Source organism: Dermacentor silvarum, chromosome 2 (genome assembly GCF_013339745.2).
Source record: "Dermacentor silvarum isolate Dsil-2018 chromosome 2, BIME_Dsil_1.4, whole genome shotgun sequence".
Lineage (NCBI taxonomy): Eukaryota > Metazoa > Arthropoda > Arachnida > Ixodida > Ixodidae > Dermacentor > Dermacentor silvarum.
In genome coordinates, this window is record NC_051155.1 from 90,583,347 (window position 1) to 90,607,357 (window position 24,011).

The 24,011-nt window shown below is 48.4% G+C and overlaps 2 protein-coding genes across 3 annotated transcripts in view; one reads left to right on the top strand and one right to left on the bottom strand.

Annotated features, from left to right (window-relative positions):
• The window catches only part of LOC119441615 (H/ACA ribonucleoprotein complex subunit 4-like), a 111,909-nt gene that overhangs the window by 63,721 nt on the left and 24,177 nt on the right, over positions 1-24,011 (top strand).
• The window catches only part of LOC125939684 (glycogenin-2-like), an 88,322-nt gene continuing 72,729 nt past the window's right edge, over positions 8,419-24,011 (bottom strand). Inside the window, exons 4-5 of one of the 2 annotated variants that reach the window (XM_049661460.1) lie at positions 12,321-12,437; positions 8,419-8,734 (exon numbers count right to left, since the gene is read on the bottom strand). In XM_049661460.1, the coding sequence (XP_049517417.1) occupies positions 8,510-8,734; positions 12,321-12,437 (342 nt within the window). In that variant the 3' untranslated portion in view covers positions 8,419-8,509. The remainder of the gene's footprint in view (positions 8,735-12,320; positions 12,438-24,011) is intronic. The other variant, XM_037706222.2, reaches the window with a different exon arrangement.

Consider the following 24,011-nt stretch of genomic DNA (forward strand, 5'->3'; position numbering starts at 1 on the left):
TTCCTATAATACAAGTGTCTCAGCCTTAAAATCCCGGTTGTGTCTTCCCTCGCTCACCTGCTGCCGCAAAAGTGCTCGTCTTTTTTTATTTTTTAGGTTCTTTCATTCGCTGCCCACGGGTAACCAAATCATCATTACAGCGCATCGTTTCTCCCGCCATACGCATCACAATGCTGTGTATCTACCACGCGCCCATTCCACCACGTATCAGCGTTCTTTTTTTCTGCACACAGCCCGAGAATGTAATACCCTTCCTTCTGACATCGCCCTCATCACAGACATTTCCCGTTTCAAAACTGATATTGAAGACCATCTTTCAAGTCACGCCACCTAACCTGTCCCGTCATTTTTCTACGTGCCCACCCCTCATGTAATGTCCCGTTCTGGGACCTTTGAGGTATCATGAATAAATGAATGAATAAATAAATAAATATACGATAAGTCGTGATTACACAAAGAATAAATTCAGCAGTTACACCTCTAAGTGGTTTGATTAGATTTTTGGTGGTGATAAGATATATGTTTATACTGCAACGCTACGTAGGCTATTTCTGGACGGAGATTCAATGGCTCCAGCATTTGATAATCCAACCATTTCATGCAGTAAGGCACACCCAGCGTTGGGCGCCGCTGATTAAAATACTTTATCCGGACCTCTCCCCTCGCCCGAAGGTTAAATATTTCAAGCCGATTGTTTTGTTTTTTCAAGTATGGTTAGGTGGTAATTTGTAACTGCGGGAACTGTCCAGCGCCAGGACTTCTGCGCAGTGCAAGCTTGTATGGCGAATCTCGCGCGTCACCCGCTACAGCGCGTCACGAGGAGGCACAATACTCGCTGCCCAAACCGGGGATACGTAGTAAAGAAAAGCATTATATTAACGTGGTGACTCTATTAAGAAATAAAATTTAGCTTCAGCTGTCGTTTTGTTGGACTTTCCAGTGTGTAGCCGAAAGTTCCCGCTTTCGAAAGTGGGGGGGGGCAAATGGCATGCTTTGCCCCCCCACTTCTGACAGTGGGGGGGCAAGTGCCCCCCTTGCCCCCCCCCCCCCCCCCCCCCCCCGGTAGATACGCCTATGGGTGGCTTGTCGAAAATCGCGGCGGCATGCAACGGAAGGATAAGAATGCCGCTAAAACGGAGTTTATCAAAATTTCTGAGGATCGGGTCATGTCGCGGTAACCAGAATACTCCACTCAAACCGAAATGAATCGGTCCCAGGGGAACTCTGAACCGGTAACCAGAACATTGATAACCCGATCTTCAAAAAGGCGAATCAAGATAAATCAATTGTCTAGAGTTGCGTACTAACCGCAACTGAAAACAAGTTCTGCCGGGGCTCCCGGCGCGAAATGTGCTAGGGGCGCATTTCTAAAGGGTACAAACGTTGCACTGGTCGCGATAACAACACGGGGGTAGCCGTGGCGAGAGGTGAATCGGCGAAAGTCTTCTAGAAAGCATTCAGTGTTAACACGTGTTACAAGCTCTAGATGAATAGCTCGTACTAAGGCACACGTAAAGATGACAACATGGCCTTTAACAACAGGTTCACCTTTCGCATATATCGGCCCCGAAAAATCCACTGCTACTGTCTCAAAAGGCTGAGCCATTTGCACGCGTTCTACAGGCAGTGCTGCCATTGGGACACAGGCGGGTTTCGCGCGGAAACGAGCACATCATGAGCACTTCGCGATCACTTTCTTCACGCACTGCCTGGCGGCCACAATCCAGAATCTCTCCCGTATCTCTGCCACTGCAACTGGTATTCCAGTGTGGAAAAGACACGTGTGGGCACTGTGGGCGTTCAGCTGCGTCACTCGGTGATCGCCAGGAAGCAGTCGAGGGTTCTTGACGCTAGGCTGAATAACTGCGTTCTGTAGTCGTATTCTTATGCGTAGAAGTCCATCATCCTCCCGAAGAAATGGTCGAAGATCTTTTATCCGCGATGATGTTTCGATGGCGCGCCAAGCTGTCAGAGATTCTATTTCCGTTGAGAAAGCTTGGGTTCGGATGTAGGAATACCAGTAAACCTTCCGCTCTGGCAATTTCTTCAGTCAGTAGCACATTTTCTTCTGACGTCTTAGTCGTCTGGAACCATCGGCCAACCTTAGGATCCAGGCGGTCACTCTAAGGACGCGAGTCCAGGAGCTATATCTGCTCAAGTCGAAGAGTGCAGGGTGGTGCTCTGTTGACGCATGTAGCATGACAGTATCGGGCATACATTCTTCTATCACAAGTTGTGGCCAGGTCTCTACAGTTGTTGTCGGATTAAATGCAGTCCGCGTCACTAGCCAAGTTGGCCCTCTCCACCAGAGGTCGTTGGTACAGAGCGAACGCGCTGACGTTCCCCTGGAAATCAAGTCGGCAGGGTTGACCCTTCCAGAGCAGTGGTTCCATAGTGGAGGAACTGTTCGGTCTTGCATTTCAGAGGCTCGATTACGGATGAACGGCTTCCATGTCGTGAACGATCCAATATTATGTATGCGAAGCGATAACATCTTCAACAGGTCTTTGTTGACGTTGGGACCTTTCTCTGGATGATCATTCAAGGATGTCGCTCCGGCCGCACGCGGTGACGCATCAAAAACGACCGGTAACTTTGTAGTCGTGGAAGACTCCTTGATGACTTCGTGATGTGGCATGCAATACGTCTTGTCATCGACTGTGTCGTGCAAAGGTACGGGTTCTGCATGACTATCTTTGGAATACTGCGTGACCGCCGTATCGTACTGAAGTAGAAGGTCTTCGTTCTTGAACAGTCGGCGAGAAGGCATTGTAACGTTTTCATCGCTACCATCCGGTTGTCTTTAGGTTCGACATCAAGAGCCTTCCAAGGAAGGCTTACTTCGTAGCGATCGTCGCGCTGCTTGACATTGTTAAATTCTTTCCAAACAGTATCATCATGTTCAGACGAATCTGGCTGATCAGTTATACCCAAACTCTCAAGCTGCCAGAATTTCTGCAGTTGATGTTGATAGATCGTCGAACATGCAACACGAAGTACGGAGCACACACACATTCGTCTGCGTCCGTCGATTGAGACATCTGTCGTTGCTAATTGGGCCTTGCAATACCCATCCAAGTGCCGATCTCCTAGCAACCAGTTCTTTGTGGGCCTCATCCCATGTCACTTCTTCTGTTAATATTTTCCAACTCTGGTCTGCCCCGATTAGCAAACTAATTCCTGGTTCCTGTAGTGTTCCAGGGTAATCAACCGCGTCAGCGAGGGGCCTACAACGACTCTTTATTATTGCGATAGCAATTATATGGACACTCCAAAGCAGATTTCTGCCGTCGGCGTCGCCGTCGCCGTTGCCGTGAGGTTCCGTATGACGTCGGTGGAGATGAAATCGTCGCCGCGCGCCGAACGCTGTATGTGCGAGTGAAAGGTCGCGAGGGACGCGCGCTTTCACGGGGAGTGAACGCACGGCGAAGAAAAAACGCGCGTTCTGCGCCGTGCTCCCTTAAGGGCTGCAGAAGTAGGCGTCTCTTTCCTCCTTTACAATCACCATATATGTAGGACAAACGCGCCTTCTTCCGACGCGCGAAAGGCCGTGGCGGGGAGGGGGGGAGGGGGAGGGAAGGGAGGCGACGTTTAGCTGCGGCATCAAGTGCCTATTTACATCAGAGGCTCCGGCAACAGTCACCAACGCCGTACGCATTTTGTGCGAACGCGGGCAAAACGCCGACGGCGTCGACAACAGTTCTGCGTGTTGCCGGTGCTGCTGCATGTCCAAGGTTATACACCTGATAAAGCTACTCTCATTACTCCGTATAGCTCTCTACAAATTTGCTATCGCAATTGATGCTTCGCCTTTCAGGTGAAACTGCGACAACTTTTTAACTTCACAAAGTCGTTGTCATGCGGAATCTCCACAATATCCTCGCAAATGTGCGGGATTTCAATAGCCTCAATTTCCACAAGGGTCCCGTCAAACTGACTCTTCAGTGCAAGCTTAACTATCTTTCGTCGAGCAGTGCGGCTGGGACTTTGATGGCCAAATACGCGTATGCATAAGTCGACTTCATCTATGACTTCGAGCTTCAGTTTGCGCGATAGTTCTTGGCTAACAAAAGTACGTTGGCTGCCGCTGTCAAGAATGCCTCGTACGTAGCAGCAAAGATTGCTGCCCCGCATCCATGCTCTAAACGTCTGAAGTAGAATAGCAGTGTCAAATCTGCAACGGTTCTTGCTGCCTACTTGTGTAGCATGCATCGACGCGCTGCTGAGAGACTGCTTTGGTTCAGGTGTAACCGCCAGCGATCTGTTCTTATAGCACATAGATGAGGCATGTCTGCCGGCGCAGTGGGTGCAACTAACCTTGCGGCGGCAATCCTGGGCCCGATGCCCCTTGGTAGTGCACCGGAAACAGCTGCCGCTTGCCGTGAGCAGACGCCTTTTCTCGTTGTGGTCCAAGGAGGAGTCACACTCTGATGTTGCATGACGCTTCTCGCAAAAGACGCACGTTTCAGTGGCACTGTTCTTAAGCACTGCTGCCGATGACGCTCGTGTCTGTCGGCGACCGGATCTGGGCAGCAGGTACTGTCTGCTGGATCCCTCTAATGGACCGTGAGCTGTTCTCTCCCTGCAGTCAACCTCGACGCGAAAATACTGCAGGAGATCTTCAAGGTCTTCCTCCGCTGTTGGCCTTAAGTTCCGATCGTCATTTACCTTAAGGCTTCTGTGTCTATGGTAATTTACCATGACGTCTTGAGGGACGGCTTTCGTTAAAACTTCGCCGAGCATTGCTGCATACGACGACGCAGGAACTCCGAGACCTCTCAGTCCTCTTATATTCACCTGTACTAAATCGTACAGGTTCCGCAATCCCGTGACATGGGTCGAAGAGCTCACCGGAGTAGGGTACGCAGGTTCTCAAGGTACTTTGCCTCGATGATCTTGGCGTTCCCGAAACGTTCCTTGAGAATCTCAATGGCATCGGTGTAACTGTTCTCGGTGGTAAGGATCCCTGTGATAGCCTTGGCTGCCGGGCCGTCCAGAAGAGAGCGGAGATACTGGAACTTCACGATGTCACTGAGACGGGAGTTCTCATGCACGTTGTGGCGGAACACGTCCCAAAACGACTGCCACTTCATCGTTGATCCATCAAATCTCAGGAGGTCCAATTTGGGCAGTCTTGGTCCAAGTGCGGCAGGGGCACTCACTTGGGGACCGTTCTCGCCAGAAGGCAGCGCGCTGGTAGGTTGTATGGGCGGCGGCTCTACACGAACACCTGTACCAGTGGTCGGAGGATTAGACAGCTCCAAAATATGGTGTCGCAGCAGTCCCAGGGCGCCAGCGGCCTGGTCTTCATATTCCAGTACGGAATCGTAGTCGGCTGCGACCTCATCGTCAGACATCTCGGCATGAAGCTCACCGTTGATCTTCGCGAGCTCATTCGTGCTCTTCTCGAGACGCTGAAGGATAGTCCGGAGCGTTGACAGGTTGAACTCGTTGGTTTCAATGAGGTCACTAATCTCTTTCACAAGTCGCGTCTGCTGAGCTCTTCGAGCTGCACGCATCTTCTTCAAGCGCTCCATGGCCCATCCAAGTCGAAGTCCTGCTCCCGGGTTTCGGCACCAAATGTAAAGGCGAAAGCCTTTGCGAAGGAAAGAGCAGGCTTCGTCGTCGGGGACGGACAAGCCTTGATACAAAGAGACAATACGTCAGCTCGTCTTCAGGGTTTCATTTCTTCTTTTCGAGTCCATGCACCGAATTCCGCTTGCCACGCGCCCTCCTCCGAACCTCTTTCTCGTCGGCTTTTATGCGCCGCACAGTGTAGCAGACGACGCTACCGCTATATTTGAAACAGGCGTTTCAACACTGAGTCTCTGGTTAAAATTACTACTGCGTTTTTCAATGATAAATCTACGCGCAGAGTGAAACATTAAGAAGCAGTCGATACATCCTTACATTTAGGCGGCTTGTTCAGGTCTCTTGATGTCCGCACAGCATACCTCTCGTTGACGGCGGCCAAGGACCTCTCAGAAAGATTAAGGTTATTGTCTGACTTCAGGTAGCCATGGGAGTAGCCGTCTTCATGATGATGTAACCCTTGGAGGTACTTTTCGATTACCTTCTGTCGGTCAGGAGGCTCGCTCATCGTTGCAATCTGCGCTTTCACAAGCGAAACAAAACAACGCACGCCGCGAATATGTTACGCGCGCCAAGTTCTCGCTCACGTAGAATGAGCTGAACCGAACTGAGGCGCCGCACACCGACCGCGCCGCCAAACAGAGAGGAAAAAAGAAAAGAAAATGATGATACGTCATCGAGGCGAGGCTCCGCCCCTGCACGGATTTGTTGTGAAAACAGTCGCACCGTAAGGGAGCCTGACCTTTGATGGAAAGCAGCTTCTCAAGAGGCACGCTGATCGCACGGCTACTTGTCGAGTTCCACGCGTGCGAGCGAGTACCCCGCACTCAGTGGTCTCCCTGTGACATATAAAATGACATTGATTGACTGTGCTGTAAGTGGGTGAGGGCACTAGTTGTGCAAAAGCGTTGCTTAGCTTTCGAAAACTGCGCTCCGCTTAAAAGAACGCCTTGACTTGCATATGAACAATGCACTTGAACAGGAAACCAGGAAATTGCGTAGCTATTATTGCAGAAATCAGCACATTAGAAAAAAATTACCCGCACGAACATTGGCTTGCGAGGTGGACGTCACAACCACACCCGAAATAGCCCTGAAAGCCAGCTGCCAGTACACTTATTAGGCGTCTCGGCGCACGTAATGTGGCAGGAGACGGCGGGCGCGCGTGTACATCATTACGAACACATACTATATGTCCCATGACAGCGTCCCCTTTGCACTTTTGGCATGCTTCAAAGTTCATTGCAATACTTTTGGGTATGCTTCACCGCATAACACAAATTTAGTGCGGCGAAGCTGACGTTAGGAAGCGATTTAGTCGACGCATCTTACGAGGAAGGTCCGCTTATCACGCTTAGCAACGTTACTGCATTAATTTCTTTTGTTCTTCTTTCATTTTCTTATCATAGTGACCCTGAATCACGCAGTAGCAGGCTGATACCGCGTCTTAATCATTTTAACTGCGTCAGGAAAGCGTGTAATTAAGCGTGTATGCAGCAGGCACGACGGCTCTGCATGTGGTTGGGAAACTTCAAGAGACGCTATTTCGCGCGAGTGATGCCATTTGTCTTGAAAGAATGCAGGCGATGATTAAATTACCTGCAGCAAAGATCTAGCGCAGCTGTGCTAAGACCATCTCGCTAGAAAATAAACTAGCGCGATAAACCACGATCTGGCGCAACAGGTCGCCACGGCAGTGCAGTAGCGCACCCAGGATCACTGCCAGGGGGTGGCCTTAGTTTGCCAATACCATCTTACAGAACTAAATTCAATTTCTTCACGGGAAATTGTGAAAAAAAATGCGCTTTTTGCGCCAGTTTGCGACTGTGCAGACGATTGCGCGTCTTACATCTTAGTTGCAGTACTCAAAGGAGCAAGAAAAGAAAAGGGGTTAAACAAAAAGGGGGGTTAAGTCGGCCTCAGGGGAGTTGCTTTTCGCTTCACTACCAGCATCTAGTCAGTTCCCATACTCTATACCTCACGCTCGGCACAGGCCATCGACCCATTTGCGTTTTTAATTTGCGGGATATTGGTTGATTTTGGTTTGCTTTCTAGCTGTCAGATTTTGTCGTTAGTTGCTGCCGATTGTTGAAGTAATTTCTCTGCTCTGCCAGCTCCCTCAGCTGTTGCTCTTGTGGCGCCTTGGCCGAGGCTTGTCCTGTGTGCTTGTTTCCTCCTCAGGTTCCTTGTCTAGCTTCTGAAGTTTGAGCGGCCCCCTCGTGGTCGCGACGTCGATCGGTCCCTCCGCGGTCGGGTTTCCATGGTAATCTCCGGTTGAGGGTTTGCTTGCGTCACCGTTTTGGTTTGGTGACCCACCTTTCCGCCTTCCCAGGCCACTCGCTTGTTGGCGCCGTTATATATGGGGTGAAACCGGACCTGGATGAGGATCTACCCCGGCTTCGACTTCGACCCCGGAGCGGAGGGAAAGGCTCTCACAACGGTGGAGGGAAAGACCTCACAACGGTGAAGTTTCCCTTACGATACAGGTCAGGGTAGCCCTCACCCCTGCTGTCGCATGCAGGTGAAACGCCTTCAGCGAGGACATATGGCGTCACCTGCCCCAACTGTACGATCCTGGTGCAAGACATGCCAAGGCACATGACACATCCGGGAGCCCTTGCCCATACCATCCGGACTCTGCAGTGACTGGCATGCTGACTTGACTAAGTGAATTCAAGATGACGGTCATTACAGAGCCTTACTGGACTTCCTGCATGATGCGGGGTTACATTCATTAACTAAGATACCTTTTGGTGGCACATCTTAGATTGCGCGCCCTTGAAGAAAATCGAACAAATGAAAGACGCGAAGAGGGCGATTGACGCCGTGGCGTTTACTGCTGGCCAGCTCCCAGTTTTCAGACAGGGTGTTTTCTTGTGTGCGGGGGGCAGCTAGACGCGCAGCTCCAAAGTCGTGCTTAGGTGTCGGTGAGGACGTCAAGGAAGGTGGACTCCGAGATCGATCCACGCTTGTCCATCTCGTCCACCTCGTGCTTTTCACTGCCCGGCGGTCCCTTGATGGCTTCGTCCAGCCTGCGCTGGATGTTAGCAAAGGCGTCGGCGCCTAGGTAGTCCACCTCCCCACGCTCCCACGCGTCGTAGCGGTCCTCCTCGTGACGCGCTCCGTCCGTCCGAGACGAGCCCTGCGAAGCACAAGAAAAGTTGGTGGCAAAGAAGAAAGAGGCCGTTTAGTGATCACGATACCGTCACGCCATCATCATCGTCACCATCATCCCTCAATTGCTACTCGGAAGACTCTACGGATCCAGAGGCGGACCAGAGTTCTAAACAAGTGCGCTTAGGAGCAAGGGCAAGGGCTACCCCAAATGCGGAGACACCGAGGAGATCTAAGCCACGTCGTCGTTTTTTCCTCCGGTGGATGAGAACTACCACTAACGTGCCGGACAGCAGACACTCCAGCTCACGCACCTGCAGCAGCATGCTTGGACTACGAAACTCTAGCAAAAAGCACGCAGTACGCATGCAAAATATGGCGGCCTGGGACAATGGTGGCGCTAGTGAATAAATAATGGGCGCAGACTGAAACGGAAGACAGAATGCACTGTGCTAACCGCTTTTAGTGATAACCACGGTTATAAGGCCGCCCGTGTAACAAGGGTGTAAGTGAACCAAGACTTAGGAGCCTTGTCCTTTCACAGCGGAGCTGTTATACGCTAGTTTCTAGCGGATCGCTACGTGCGTAGACCGAGCGCGTAGACCAAAAACTATCATCAGGAGCAATGGCTCGAGCGTCGTCGTCGTCTTCCACAGCTGGCTGGCTGACACCCCTCGTCGCTCAACCGCGCGAACGCCCTCGTGCCACTGCTCGCGCGTTCGTGGTCGTCGTCATCTTCCACAGACGGCTGCGTTGTGCAAAAAACTGAAAATAGCCAATGGGTATTGTGTGGCGTCGACCAAGGAAGAACAGCATGCCTACGGAGAACGACTGCGCGAGTAGAAGCGGGAATGGGCGCGGACGCGGCGGGAGGCTGCTAACGCCGAGTCCATGTCGGTCGACGGTTCTGGTCCGTCGCGTATTCTTACACCGGAGGAAGAACAGCGTGCCCGTGAAGACCGACATCGACAACAGAAACGCCTACGGGGGCACGCCGGCGGCGGGAGAGCAGTACGGGCCGCTAACGCCAAACATTTGCGTGTCGCGCGTCAGGACCCGGAATACCGCGAGGCGGAAAATGCTAGCCGTCGACGTGGACCCAATCCCGCCAACCTGGATCGCTTCTCCGGCGCAACGGCTCTATAGGTTGCAAAGGGTGTTTGTGGGGAACAAAATTTGGCGTTGCGTGCTGTGTGTGTGGCCGCTTGTGGTTTCCAGGTGACCAGAGCAGCATATTAACGCCGTGCGGGACGTCGCTCAGCGTGAGCGTGCGTTGGTGGTGTTAACACAATGTGTGTCATTGGAGTGTGTCGAGCAGGTGCGCGTGTGCGTGAGCGTTCATGTGCATATGTGTTCATGTGCATTCGGCGTTTGACGCATGGGAGTGGTCAGTTCGGCATCAAGGCACAGGCTATTGACGTGCAGGACACCGTGCACTGTCTTCCCCGCCCCATTGGTTTGTGTCTTTATTTAAATAAATATAGTTTATCAGCATATATACAGCTGCGCTGGTTATCCGCCTTCACAGAGTGGAATGACACTGCGATTTTAATGCGTAGCATTCTTTATCTAGGTGCGCAGGGTCATTTCCTGCTCCGTTGCGTTCGTCCTTTTCGTTTCGTGTCCCCAAAAAACCAGTAATGCAATCTAGGGTTTAATAGGTGAATAGGCTTTGATCGGTGAAGCGCCACCTGCTTGTGGGCGCACGAAACTCCAACGCGATATTTTGTCAGCGAGAATGGGAGTGATGGTTAACACCTACTAAACTTCGTCCTTCTGGCTTCCGACGGCTTCGTGACTTTGTAAAGTCAACATTTTGAACAAAGTACTGTTTTACGAATAATGATCGAAATAAACACCGTTAATGTGTCCGACGGCAGGATTCGAAAGCACGACGTCAGAAGCCCGAACGCAGGCGAGAGCATGCGCGGGCAAGGAACGCCGGATAACGCAAGCAACCAGAGAATTGCGTCTTCAGCAACAGGGAGAAGCTTATGAAGAGGACGCGTTAGAACAAAGGCGAGCGTGTCGGTGGGCAAATTATGCGAGAAACATTTCTTTCATTTGCCAAACACAAGATTGGTAGCAAAAATAAGTTTCCTGGGGAGATCGTCATAGTGTGCGTAGTATTCTTTGCAGTTGCTCAATTCTTAAAATACAGCAGTTTTGGTTTCAAGGCTTCACAAGTAATAGGCTTCATAACAAATGATTACAAAGAATGCCACACACTATGACAATTGCCCAATGGAAAGTTTCTGCCCAATTTTTTTTTATTTCTTTACAGTTTCTTGTGCCTTGGTGGTGGTTTTTGATTTCCAGTTTTTGTCTTTATGTTAGACAATATTTTTTTTCTCCTATCCAGCTGACGGTAATTGCCCAGTGAAAATCGCCAGTACAATATGGTGACAGTTATTTATTTACAGACAAGAAAACTTTAGTATATCCGGCGATTAACATTCGCATGGTTGGTCCGGGTTCCAATACCAACCCTTTTATATGTGTCAATGTTATATGTATCAATGACTTCGAACGTTGCCTCTCTGCGAACACAATGTCAATTACGTGTCGATGACACAACACGCATGCTGAGCACAAATTATAATCTAGATGCGTTTTTCGCAAGTCTCAAAACCGCGATCTTTCTAGCGCAACAACATACTGCGAATACACTGCAGTTATTAACAGCGTCAAAACAGCTTTCACTTTCATTTATCACCATGGCGTGTATTATATATACCTGCGGTGTGATTGCGCTGATCACTGCATCTATTCGGGGGTTGTGATGAATAATTGTTTAAAATTCAACTTACACACTCGTTCATTAAAAAAGAAGTTTTCCTTAAAAGCGGCATTGCAAAATGGCGATTTATTTATTTAGTATACTATAATGACCAAAGGCCAAAGGGAAGTGATTATGAGCAATCACCAAGAAAAACTGAAATGTGCGATAGGTTTAGGATGTACAGAAAGTGTAGCTGCTAATGCAATGTGGGCTGACTTATATACGTAAACTTAAATGACACGAAAATACCTGTCGAAGCAACAGAAAAGTTGCACTTTGTTAGTAAATTGCGATGTTACAATATAAAAATAAACAAAAACGAACAAGACCACTCTTAACAAGTGAGAGGAAGTTTGGTAACCCAGAACAGATGCACGAATGAAAGACCGCTGGTTCCCGCACAAGTTCACCACGACGTCATGGATTTTGCTCAGACCTATGACTACATTGTATTTTAGACGAGCCAAAGACTTCGAAGTTAGGAAGTTTCGAGAAGTACCGCTGCACAATTACTGCTGCGGACCAAATACGAGAAAAAATACGTTGAAATCCATTACGTCACACCGACGTATACCTTCGCTGAGGTTTCGACGCAAAATGAAATAAAAACTTGAAGTTTAGCCACGCTATTCTCTTGTAATGAACAACCACTACCACGAAATTAAGGATATTGAGTTTCAAAAAGACTCCTTTACAAGCTCGAACTGATGTAGTGCTTTCTGCTCTCTTCAGTGTTAGTCCTTGAATCTAACATTCCAGCACGATTGCAGGAGGCATATATATGCGTGACTCCCGTCACGTTCAGTCGCGTGCACACTTCATTGAGGCCCACCTGCATGATGTTGGCGATGGACGTGTCGCCGAGGATGTTGAGCAGGCTGGCGACGCTCTGGTTACGGGTGCGAACCGACGGCGAGGCCTTCGAGGCCGCCTCTTCATTCGACGCTTCCTGCGAGCACACACGTGAGCTACAGAGCCGAGTCCGGCTTGAGTATTAAGCCCGACCCCGTGGTGGGCCAAGCCTTTAGCCCGGCTTGCACTCTGTGTGCAGATGCCGACCGCTGGAGGAACTCTGTGTGCGCATGCCCTAATGTTGTCATTGCTTAGGTGGTACATACACCTTAAGACAGTACAATACAACTGCAGTACGCTAAATTAACAATCATGGTGTCACGCGCGCACAGGCAAACATCAACACATCTCATCGATGAGCGCGGACACTCGGTGTCAAAACGCTGGCGTGAGGAAGAGCGGCAGCAGCAGCGCACGAATTGACCTTCGGGCTGCCTCTCGCTTCAACGCGAACTAAGCAGCGAGAGCACAGCGCACACAAAGCTATGAGCCCTCGGGGCAACTAGACTCTGTACTCGTCGCAGATCGCTTTCGAGATAGGGCCCGCGGCCGCGCGCAGCCGCCGCCAGAGCACAACGCCCCCCCCCCCCCCCCCCCCCCCCTCCAGGCCTTACGCACGGTGGAAGACGGTACGCTTGCTGTCTGTCTCCCTTGCGCGTGCGAGACCAAGCCATCATCGGCTCACCCTCAGGCGCTTTCACTCGCACCTACAGCAACGGCGCGGGGTCACGGTGTTATCGCACTTGGACTTTATACGGAACATGACGGCGACGCCGATGGCTACGACGGCTGCGGAATTGCGCCCGTAGCGTCCATATAATTGTTATCATGATAAAAGTTTACTTCGCGCTCCGCTTGCGAGCTCCGCGCGGCGCACCCGACTGCAAAATTTGGCTGAGATGTTGACAGCACAGTACGCTATCCGCAGGTTGCGCTTTTTCACCATTGCCCGAGGGGTAGTTCAGAATTCTTTTAACCTGTTAACGCCGCTTGATATATGCAGGCATGTGCGTCTTTCTAGAGGAAGATGAGTATACGCACACCGATCGTCTTGGTGAATACTGGTTTCACTGTGAAAGACACGAGTGCGTTGATGGTCTAATATAAAGAACATTTGAGCAGCACTCACCGTTTTTGAGTTAAGCGTTCCAGAGGAGCCGGGACTCGAGGGGTCCTAGCATTTATTAAAAGGAATAAAAGAACGTAAGTATGAAAAAATTGTTGCAGAAGCCACCAACGATGATTGTCAAAGTCAATGATAGCTTTCTTCTGTATTCTGCAGCATATCGCCATGCTATTCGTGAATCTTATGGGCACATCAGCAAACACACGAAGTGGCAATCTCGCTGCCAACTACAATGCCAAATGATATACCGCGACATAGTATATGTTGTAATCTCTGCACTCTAGTTGAAATTCTGCAAGGACTCCCACTAGCCCTTCTTTCTATAGCGATCCTGGCTGCAACTTCGTTGCAAAGCTATTCATCAATAATCAGACGCGCTCGACGCGAAGACGTCATAGCTATTCATCTTTACTGTTTATATTGATCATAGCTCTTCATATTTTCTGTTCATAGCTATTCATAATTTCCCTTAGCACTAAAGGCTGTGGGAGATGCTGTGAATTTATCCGGAAGCCATCGCTTCTTAGTAAAGTGGCCACGACATCCCAAAGAAAACGAGGCAATATATACCTGGCGCAAGAATTGACCGACACAGCTAGTCGGGGTTTGGAACCGGGTCTTTTACCCAATAGACGACACACAGGTAGGGAAGCGAAACTATATCGCTTGCTTATTTTGACTGAAACGATTCGAGGTATGTAAGAAGCGGTGGAAAAAAAAACTGTATTACACTCTCCAGATTTCGCAACATAAAATTAGAAGGAAGGAAACACCCAATGAGAAACACCTAAAGATTCTGTAAGATCCACAAACAGCAGTGAAGAAATGTTAATGAGAACTCCCCTCTCCCTTGTTTATTTTAACTATGGCCATGGTGAGGTGTTCATGAATGTCAGAATAAATTTTAGCTGGAACTAAATACGTGTCTGCGTGCTTAAGTGTTACAATTTTGTTTGTGTCTAGTTTCCGCGAATGTTCATAAAATGCTTGCGGCAAATAAAAAATTAAGTCACGTGAAGCAGATACATATGTGAGACGTGCGGCGTGATAGATTGAATCTCATTAGAAGGCGCTAACTTCTTGCCCTATAAGGTAGGAAGGTTCTTCGTGGGTTTTGTACCGTAAGCAGAAACGCTTATTTAATAACTATTGACTTGTGAACGTTGACTTCTCAATAACAGGGTGCTTTAACTACAGTTACAAGAAGTAAACTCCCGTTAAGATGAACTCGAAGGGATCGTGAAAATCTGTTCCTCTTAGCAGGTGTTACAATTAACAGAAGTGATCAACCAAGCTCCAGATCTACTGTTGCTGCTGCACGCGAATGTTAACACAGAGCCGTAATTAAAGCAGCATTTAGAAAAAAAAATGCAAGAACAGATTTATTGAATTGCATGGTACAAATTATTGCTTAATGCCGTCTTATAGCTATATGTGTCATCTGTAAACCGAAGGTTGCTGAGATATTCGCCGTTGAGTCTCACTCCTAAGCCTTCCTAGTCTAAGAGCTTGAATACTTCTTCTAAGCATGCAGTGAACACCATTGGAGAGATTGTGCCTCCTTGCCTGACTCCTTTATTTATAGGCAACTTTCAACTGTTCTTGTGGCGAACCAATGTAGCTGTGGAATCTTTGTAGATATTTCCCAAGATATTCAGGCATGCCTCTTGTAATCCTTAATTGCGCAACGCATCTATGACTGCTGGTATCTCTACTGAATCAAATGCTTTTTCATAATCTATGAAAGTCATACAGAGATGTTTATTGTACTCCGCAGATTTCTCGATTACATGATTGATGACATGGGTGTGATCCACTATTGAATAACCCTTCCTGAAGCCAGCCTGTTCTCTCGGCTGATTTAAGGGCGGTGTTGCCATAATTCTATTGGAAATTAGCTTGGTGAATATTTTATACAGTAATGAAAGCAAGCTAATGGGCCTATAATTTTTCAGCACTCAAACTTATCCCTTCTTATGGATTAGTATAATGTTGGCGTTCTTCCGGTTCTCTGGTACTCTTGACGTCGTGAGGCATTGCGTAAAAATGGCAAGTATGTTATCTTCTCCATCCTTGAATAAATCGACTCTTATTCCATCTTCTCCAGCAGCTTTTCCGTTGGTAATCTCTTTCAAGGGCCTTCTAACCTCATCGCTAGTTATAGAAGGAGTCTGTGTATCCTGTTCATCATTACTTCGAATGAAAGTGGCTTGGCTGCTCTGGGAACTGTAAAGGTCAGCATAGAATTCTTCCACTCCTTTTACTATGTCATCGAAATTGCTGATGATATTACCCTGCTTATATTTCAGTGCATACCTTTTTGCCTCGTCCTAGCTATGCCAATTTTATTCTCACTGATTTCATGCTGCGTCCATAATTTACTGCTACCTCAAGCTTTTCCACGTTATAATTTCGGATATCCTTTACTTTCTTCTTGTTCATCAGTTTCGACAGTTCACCGAATTCTGACATCTCGAGTTTGACACTTTCATGTTTTGCTGTTTCTTTATTAGGTCCTTTGTTCCTTGGGAGAGCTTACCTACTGGTTGCCTTGGTGCCTTACCTCCCACTTCAATTGCTGATTTTGAGATCAACCTAGTTACGGTTTCATTCATTACATCTATGTTGTCTTCGTCTTCCTGTTCTAAAGCTGCATATTTATTTGCGAGCGGTTTCATTCATTACATCTATGTTGTCTTCATCTTCCTGTTCTAAAGCTGCATATTTGTTTGCGAGCACCAGCCTAAATTGGTCTGCTTTTACCCTTACTGCGTCTAGGTTGGCCTGTTTCTTCTTTATTTTGTTCTTTCTCTCTTCAAATGGAGAGAAATCCTAGACCTCACAAACGTATGGTCACTGCACTTTACCCTACATAACACTTCTACATCCTGCACTATGCTGGGATCGCCAGAGAGTATGAAATCTATTTCCTTCCTTGTTTCTCTATTAGGGCTTTTCCAGGTCCACTTCCTGTTGCTGCGCTTCCTGAATAAGGTATTCATTATTCGGAGCCTATTCCGTTCCGCGAATTCTACCAACGTCTCTCCTCTAATATTCCTACAATAGATGCTGTAGTTGCCAACTGCGTTTCCCCCACTTTTGGATTGAAGTCGCCCATGACTACAGTATACTGAGTTTGCACCTTTCTCACCGCTAATTTATCTTCATAAAACCGTTCTATTTGTTCATCATCGTGACTGGAGGTTGGGGCATAGGCTTGCACTACCTTTACTCTATACCTCCTATTTAGCATTGTGACGACGACTGCTACCCTCTCATGAATGCTGTACAATTCATCAATGTTGCCCGCTATGTCCTTATGGACTAGAAATCCTACTCCGAATTCACTCCTGTCTGGAAGACCTCTGTACCAGAGGTCGTGACCGTTATTCAGCACTGTATAAGCCTCAATATTGTCCTATTCCGAAACAATCGGGCCAAATTACAACAAATGATTGAGGACCTTAACCAAGAAAGTCTAAGAGTGGGGTTGAGGATTAACACTGCTACGAAGTTACCGCAACTCGAGAGAGACATTCTGCCTGGAGCAGACGACAAAGAAGACGGGTCTGTCTGGTGCTGGGGCTGTCCACCATCTTGGCTACTGTGCATCTCAGTGTAAATACAGTGTAAATAGTACCGCCTTGTGTAGTTTTACGTAACATCTTTGTGGAGGAGGTTGTGGTTGTTCCCTCTACCGATCACGGAGCTCCGCAACCACCGCCTCATCACGGTTACGGCCGCATCAGTCGGTGCAGGCACATCGTCTTCACCATTTTCCCCTCCCGTGGCTTCCATCTACATCGTTCTGCCTCCTGCTCGTGATCCTGGCGTGTGTTCCGGCCAGGTTGGGGCTGACGAAATGGCTGAACCTTTACGAACGGATCAGCGCCAGATTTCTTTCTTTCTTTCTTCCTTTCTTCCTTTCTTTCTTTCTTTCTTGTCCTAGGGGGCACTGCTAAAGGCAAAACATTGCCTGACTGGCCGTGCCACCCCTGCAACAGCAGCAGCAGTATGACAGTACAGAACATTTTTTAAAGGCACATGTGAAAATCAAATATTATACTTATAATAAACAGATGGATCGCACAATGCTACAGGTGGAACCCGACCCTAATGCTCGCCAACGTGCTTTTTTACCTCAATGGCCCACTGCGGGTGTGGTTCGAGACGCACGGGGCTGACACTACAAGCTGGGGCTCTTTAAAAGAGAAGATCCGCGACCACATCGACTGACAAACTGCTGCAACTTGTAATCCACAACACATGGGACGAGCTGGCTGAAGCACGGCAAGTCGGTCAGCTTAACCGTCTACAATTAACACCCACTGGCAGAGCAATTCTCACCCGACTAGGATACCCCCTCGAAGATAATCCACATCAACCCTGACGCATCCCACTCTACTTTAGAGAAATCATCTACATATCAAGCAGCCCATGCCATATGAACTCCGAATACCATAAACAACGACGCCACAAAAGAGCCACACGCCTACAGCAACAACTAACGACACCACACACCACTGACGTACGCTACACGGACGCCACGAAATACCCGCTGCACAACAGCTACACCCTCAGCATGACCGATGCCCATGGCAAAGAGATAATTACAGCATCCACTCGAGCCCTGAACTCCATGGCCGCGGAGGCGCTGGCTATAGCACTGACAATGACTACTGTCACTGAACCAGTCAATTGTCACAGACTCCCAACAAGCCTGCCGCAATTACCAGAAGGGTATCATCAGCAGTGCCGAACTACAAGTGCTCATCATCAACCCCTACAAGTCACCCACATCGCCTGGACACCTGGACACTAGGCGGTATGAGCGAACCAAGCGACCCACGGCGCAGGCCGTGGGCACATACACCGGGCACATCCTACCACCGCCTGTCCAGCTCGGGCAACCGAACAAACAGAGACAATATCCAACACATACCGAAATATCCTGGAACACCACCGGAAGAAACGCCCGCAATACCCGGCGCCACATCGCAAGTTCTACCACGAACTGGCCACCACCTGGCGCCGCTTACAGACCAACATGTACCAGCACGGCACTCTACTACATGGAATACATCCTGGAGTCTACATGGAGCTGGTGGACTGTCCTCGCACGCCCAGACCAGCTCCGTGTCATCTACTCTCGCTTAACATCCTGGAAGGCGGTGCTGTCCAACCCGACCCAACAGGGCCGCGAGGGCAGCTGACGCCCACGGTTTCCTGGACTGGGGTAGCCGGCCAGAAGAAATGCAACAACCACTTCAATAAACGTTTATTGAATCAATCAAATTCAAGAACCCTTTTCTTGGAACCGCAGATATTAGTCGCAGAAGTGCGCGATATTCAAGCTTTAATTTAATCTATAACACGTATATTTCTAGCGCTGATTAGGACGTATAAGAAAACCCAGAGCGACAGTTTTATCATCGGTCCTATTTCGAGCTAAAAATCTATCTCCGTGTCATGGATCACCGACTAGCCCGAACGAACGCTTTGTTTTTTCTATTCTTGCCTATAAGCACTAATACGAAAAAAAAAAAACCAACAAGATTCATGAGCCTAACATTATTTGTAAGCTTCCGCGCCCAAATCGAATTTGATTTCCGAGACACTGCTTTGAAATTATTGGTTGCTGATAAGAAACACACTGCGACTGCGGGCGCGCGCTTCTTCTGTTATGGCGAAACCAGTGCGGGTTCCGTGTTACGAAAGCCAATTCAAGGCATGCACATTACGTTCTTGAAATGCCCGCTTCCTATTTCGTTTCGCTTCGAACAGATATTTAGGAAGAAATCGCATGGAGTATATAGCGCAATTCAGAACTTGTTCATGATTATAAACAAAACACAGCGCTAACAGAAGGGACGAAGAATGAAAAGGACAACACTCCTTCGTCCCTATAGAGTTAGCGCAGTGCTTTTTTTTTTTTTTTACAGCCCCGAACATAATCCAACTGGCCCAATTTGCAGTTCTAATTCAGATCTTGTCGGTGGGCCAGTTGGTGCATCTTAATTGCAGCGTGAAGCGCGCAACACAAGCACATTATAGAGCGCGCAAAAAGGTGAACGCCGAAGAAAGCGCCATTTTGTCTACAACCACAAACACTACCATCAGTCCTTTGTTTCCCGTTGCGCTGGGCGCATCATCATGAATGGCCAACTAGCCCGGTCTCGCACCTTGCGTCCAATAATCTTGGTCATTCCTCCGTCATTACATCTTAATCGTGCCGTCATTCAATCGTGATTATATGGCGCATTTGTAATGCCATTGTCCTCATATATACAGTCGTCATTGTACAGTTGTCATACGGTCGCCGTCACGCCAACGTCGGCATTCACTCGTCATCATCACAGTGTCCGTCTGCCGTGGTCATCGCGTTGTCATTATAATACTATATACCTTGTTCACTTCAGAATTGCCATAGCACCATCCGCTGCGCCAGTGTACGTTTGTGAAGACGGCGAGCGCTCGAACCGGAGATCTGGGAGCGTTTAACGAGAACGGCATAAGACATCCTTTGCACTGAAATATTACGGAGGAAGCAGGACCTTCGGACCACTAAGATATTCGGAAAGAGCGGGAGCGAGAAGGTCTAGCCAAACACAACAGCTGACGCTTAAGCATTCGCGGAACACACTCGTAACAATCGTCTGAGATATCTAGATTGTACATAACTATGGGCAGGTTCCACATTTTTAGACTGCACTATGTTCGGGATGGGCGCGCATTTTTTAGAATGCACATATTCACGGTATCGGCCACATTTTCAGACTGCACGAACCCAATGGCAAAGACACACATTACTAGGCTGTAATACCTTAGGGATGGGCCAACGTTTTAGAGTGCACAGACCACGACAATAGCCCACATTATTAGACTGCATTCCTTGCAGGATCGGAACACATTTTCAGACTGCACATGACCTCGGAAACGGCTTTATAATGCACGACCTTCAGGATTAGCGCACATGTTTTGACTGCACAATATTCAGGATCGGCCAAAGAAAAAGGCTAGAAACACGTACCTGATACAGAGAAGTGGGGGTAACTCGCCAAGACTGCAATGATTGGCTAATAGGCTTTTAATTTATTAACCTTGGGGAATGTGTTGCAATAGAGAAATTGAAGCTACGCAATATACATAGTGACGTCACGTTTGCTTAGCTGGGACCATTTAGGCTATAGCACTATTTTCGAGATATCTGCCGCCAAAACTCAGCTAAAAAGTACAGCGGCCTCCCAGTGAAGCTTGTTCCAAAACGTTGTCTGTAAGTCCAATTGATTTCGTTGTGATGGCACCCTGCCGACGCCAAGTGGCGTAGAGTAGCAGGCACGGGACGGCAGGAAACAGTGTGTGGCATGCGGGGAGCGCGCAACAACGATGAGTGAGTGAAGTTAATAGGCGGAGAAAGCCGCGTGCGGTGCGGCGGGACGGAACGCAGACGGCTTGCGTGTGCGCGTGCGCCGAGGATTTCCCAAAATAAAGAGCGTACTTGACATCGTAGTACGTTTTAAGCACATTCCGATATATCGTGCCAATGGTGTTTGCTTGTCGAGATAATCGACCTGAACAGGCCGAAATTGTGGTGTATACGCACTCCGCAGTTATTTCAACATCTGCTCGAACTATATGTATAAAAAATAAAAACAACGCACGCGGTATAAAAGCCTTTACGATATCCGTTTCGAAAAATCGACGAAGTTTTGCTTACCAAACGTATACGATTTTCACGCTAAAAAATACGCGAGTTAATGGGCTCGACCGAATCCCCGAATGGTGGTAAAACAAATCTGTCGCACTGTGCTATGATTACTATACCTCCGATGGCGAAAGGCCGTCTATTGACTTTGCATTGTGACGAGCGCTGTTTTCATTTTTCATGACCGAGTTGAACAGCGCTCGCGTCAGCGTGTTTCTTTTTTTTTTTTTTTTTTTTTTTTTGCCGACTATAGTCGCGTTTAGGGCCTTGTCCAGAGTGACATCAGGCAGCACAGTATAGTCGAACGATGCCTTTCGTGCACAGAAATATCGCCTTGCGGTGTAGAGTTCGGCAAAGGCTCAGTTCTTCGGCGTAAAAGCCGCGAACCGCATCGGACAGCGCCCCTTTTGTTGAGGCGTATAAAGCGAGGTCTCTCACCGTGGTGTCGGCTGGCACCGGGGCGGCTGGCTCCTCCCGGTAGAGCGGCGTGCAGATCTCGTCGCGACAGACGATTCCCGGCTTGCGGCCTTCGTCGCCGCACGGGTGTCGCGCCAGCTTGGGCTGCACGTGGCGGCTGAACACGTCCCACCTGCGGTGGACGACGCCGTGCGTCATAGGTGAACTGTAAATTGTTGCTCGCTTATAATGGGACGCAAGAGAGGATATGGTCAGTTAGTTGAGACATTAGTTAGGATATTAGTCAGTCTAGAATGACGCATTATTATCATAAAGGTCCCAACACCCTCATTGTGGAAGTTTCCTATACTCAACACTTCACCTCGTGGCTCGAGGAAGGGGATGGCAGCGCCGCCCCTCGACAGAAGCGGTCACTGCGCTTCAATGACACCACACGACGATTCTTAAGAAGCCTGACAACTTCTTGACTCGAGGAGCGGCGCTATATGCTCAACTCGGTGTAATGAAGAGCTTCGAGTCGAGGATCATTTGAGAATATGAGAGGATAAGTTTGTTAATTTCGCGGTAATACGTTGATTTTAGAGGAGAAAATGAAGGCAAAAAAATATTTCACATCTCGAATTTCGCGTCGGAACCCCACCGTCAGTACGTCACGGTCATGCCACGGGTTTGAAAGCAGTTCTTCGTACTCGGGCAGTTGTGGCTCAATAAAAGTGCTTGAAGCTTGTCCACTTCAGTCTCTCTCTCTCTCTCTTTTAGAATGCAACCTAGTCCATTGTTATCGATAAAAAATTAACTAGGCCCGGCGAGATGACGTCGAAGTCCATGACCTCACAATGAGCTCGTGCGGGAACTTCCAATGGTGGCGTCGCTCCTCGTCTTTTATCTTTGCGTCTTTTGTCGCTGACCAAGCGTCTTCTCGCGGTAAGAGTGGTGATTTTGTTGTTGCAGACAGGTAATTTACTAAAGCACTTCAATTTATTCATATATTTAGTGTCCTTTTCAAGAGCCATTAATGAGAAGCACAATGTTTGCTTTATTCTGGTGAGAGTTTTTCAAGCATCGATTTGCGTTTATCTGACGGTAGAGAGTCGACGATTAGTGGAGATACGAAGGGTAAGACCTCTGGGCTGTCAATTCTGCACTCGCGTCGGCGTTGATTAACCGAGCCGCCGGCCTCGGCTTGCTTCTACATAGATGAACCAATAGGCCTCGCTTCATCATTCGCTATGGAATGTACGACGCTCCGAACAGACGACAGTGCGAATTTGCTCACTTGTCTTCCGCTCCTTGCTCGAACGCATCTCGCATTTGTCTCACTGCTTGCCGGCGGCGCCAGGCGATGGGAACAATAAAGCTCTAATTTCTTGAGATTTTTCTAGAAAGCAGCCCCGGTACGGGTTAATACGAGGGCAGGGATATCGCAGTATTTTCGCATGTATGCGCCCTTTCTTGTTAAGCGCAAGCTTCTCTAAACTCGTTGAATGTTAATACTATTCGGAACCTATTCAGGAAACACTATGGTTTTGCGTTAACACATCGTGTCACAGCGGGTGCGACTCACTCTGAGTGCACATTTAATTTTTTTCCTAGTTCAGCACAGTGCGCCACAGTTGGCGAAATTGCTTGTGGTGTTTAAATGATTGTGAGTTACCTTATACGAACTATATGGCGAACTACCTCCACCGTTTGTTTGTGACGTCTAGAAGCACAGGAAAAAAAGAAAGGGAAGGAAAAAATAAGTCTGTCATTAATAGGCTAATGCATGAAACTTAACCTCGTAACTTCGTCCAAACAAGAGCTCCTTGACTCGACTATACGCCGATGCTAAATTAAGGCCAGTCCAATCAAGGCCAATTAAGGCAAGCGACTTGAAGGGTCGCTTTATCCACTTCAGCGCCATCGAACAGGCGCCCTCCACATATGCGTATCTTCGAAGGCACTCATGTCTGACTCATGAGCGCCTAGTTATGATTTTTTTTTTTGCAAAGGCAACGACGATATGTCCATCGAGTCTTTATGTACGTTGGAAATATGTGAAGCCTGGCTGACACAAATAATGGGTATTTCAGTATATTTTAGTATGATGGAGACTTAGTATAATGGGTATTTTAGTAAAAGCCCCGCACCTCGAGACGACGTTCTGTTACGCACTGGCTGCCCGCCGCAGGGTCAAGTAAGCAGAACATCGCCTCCAGGGGTGCGGCTTACTTGGCACCGGGAACGTAAGAGAGAGATGGAAATAAGTGAGCAGGAATACGAGCAAGTGCATTGTATACACGTCCGTTTTGTTTCGGCATTTCTACAGCCGAATGTTTAGTCTACCGTGTCGTAAAATGGGCCAAATTGTTCTTACTGTAATCACTATTGCCCAGTTTGAGGCTATTAACCCTAGCAAGTCCTTCCCGGTAGTGGTCGTCTAA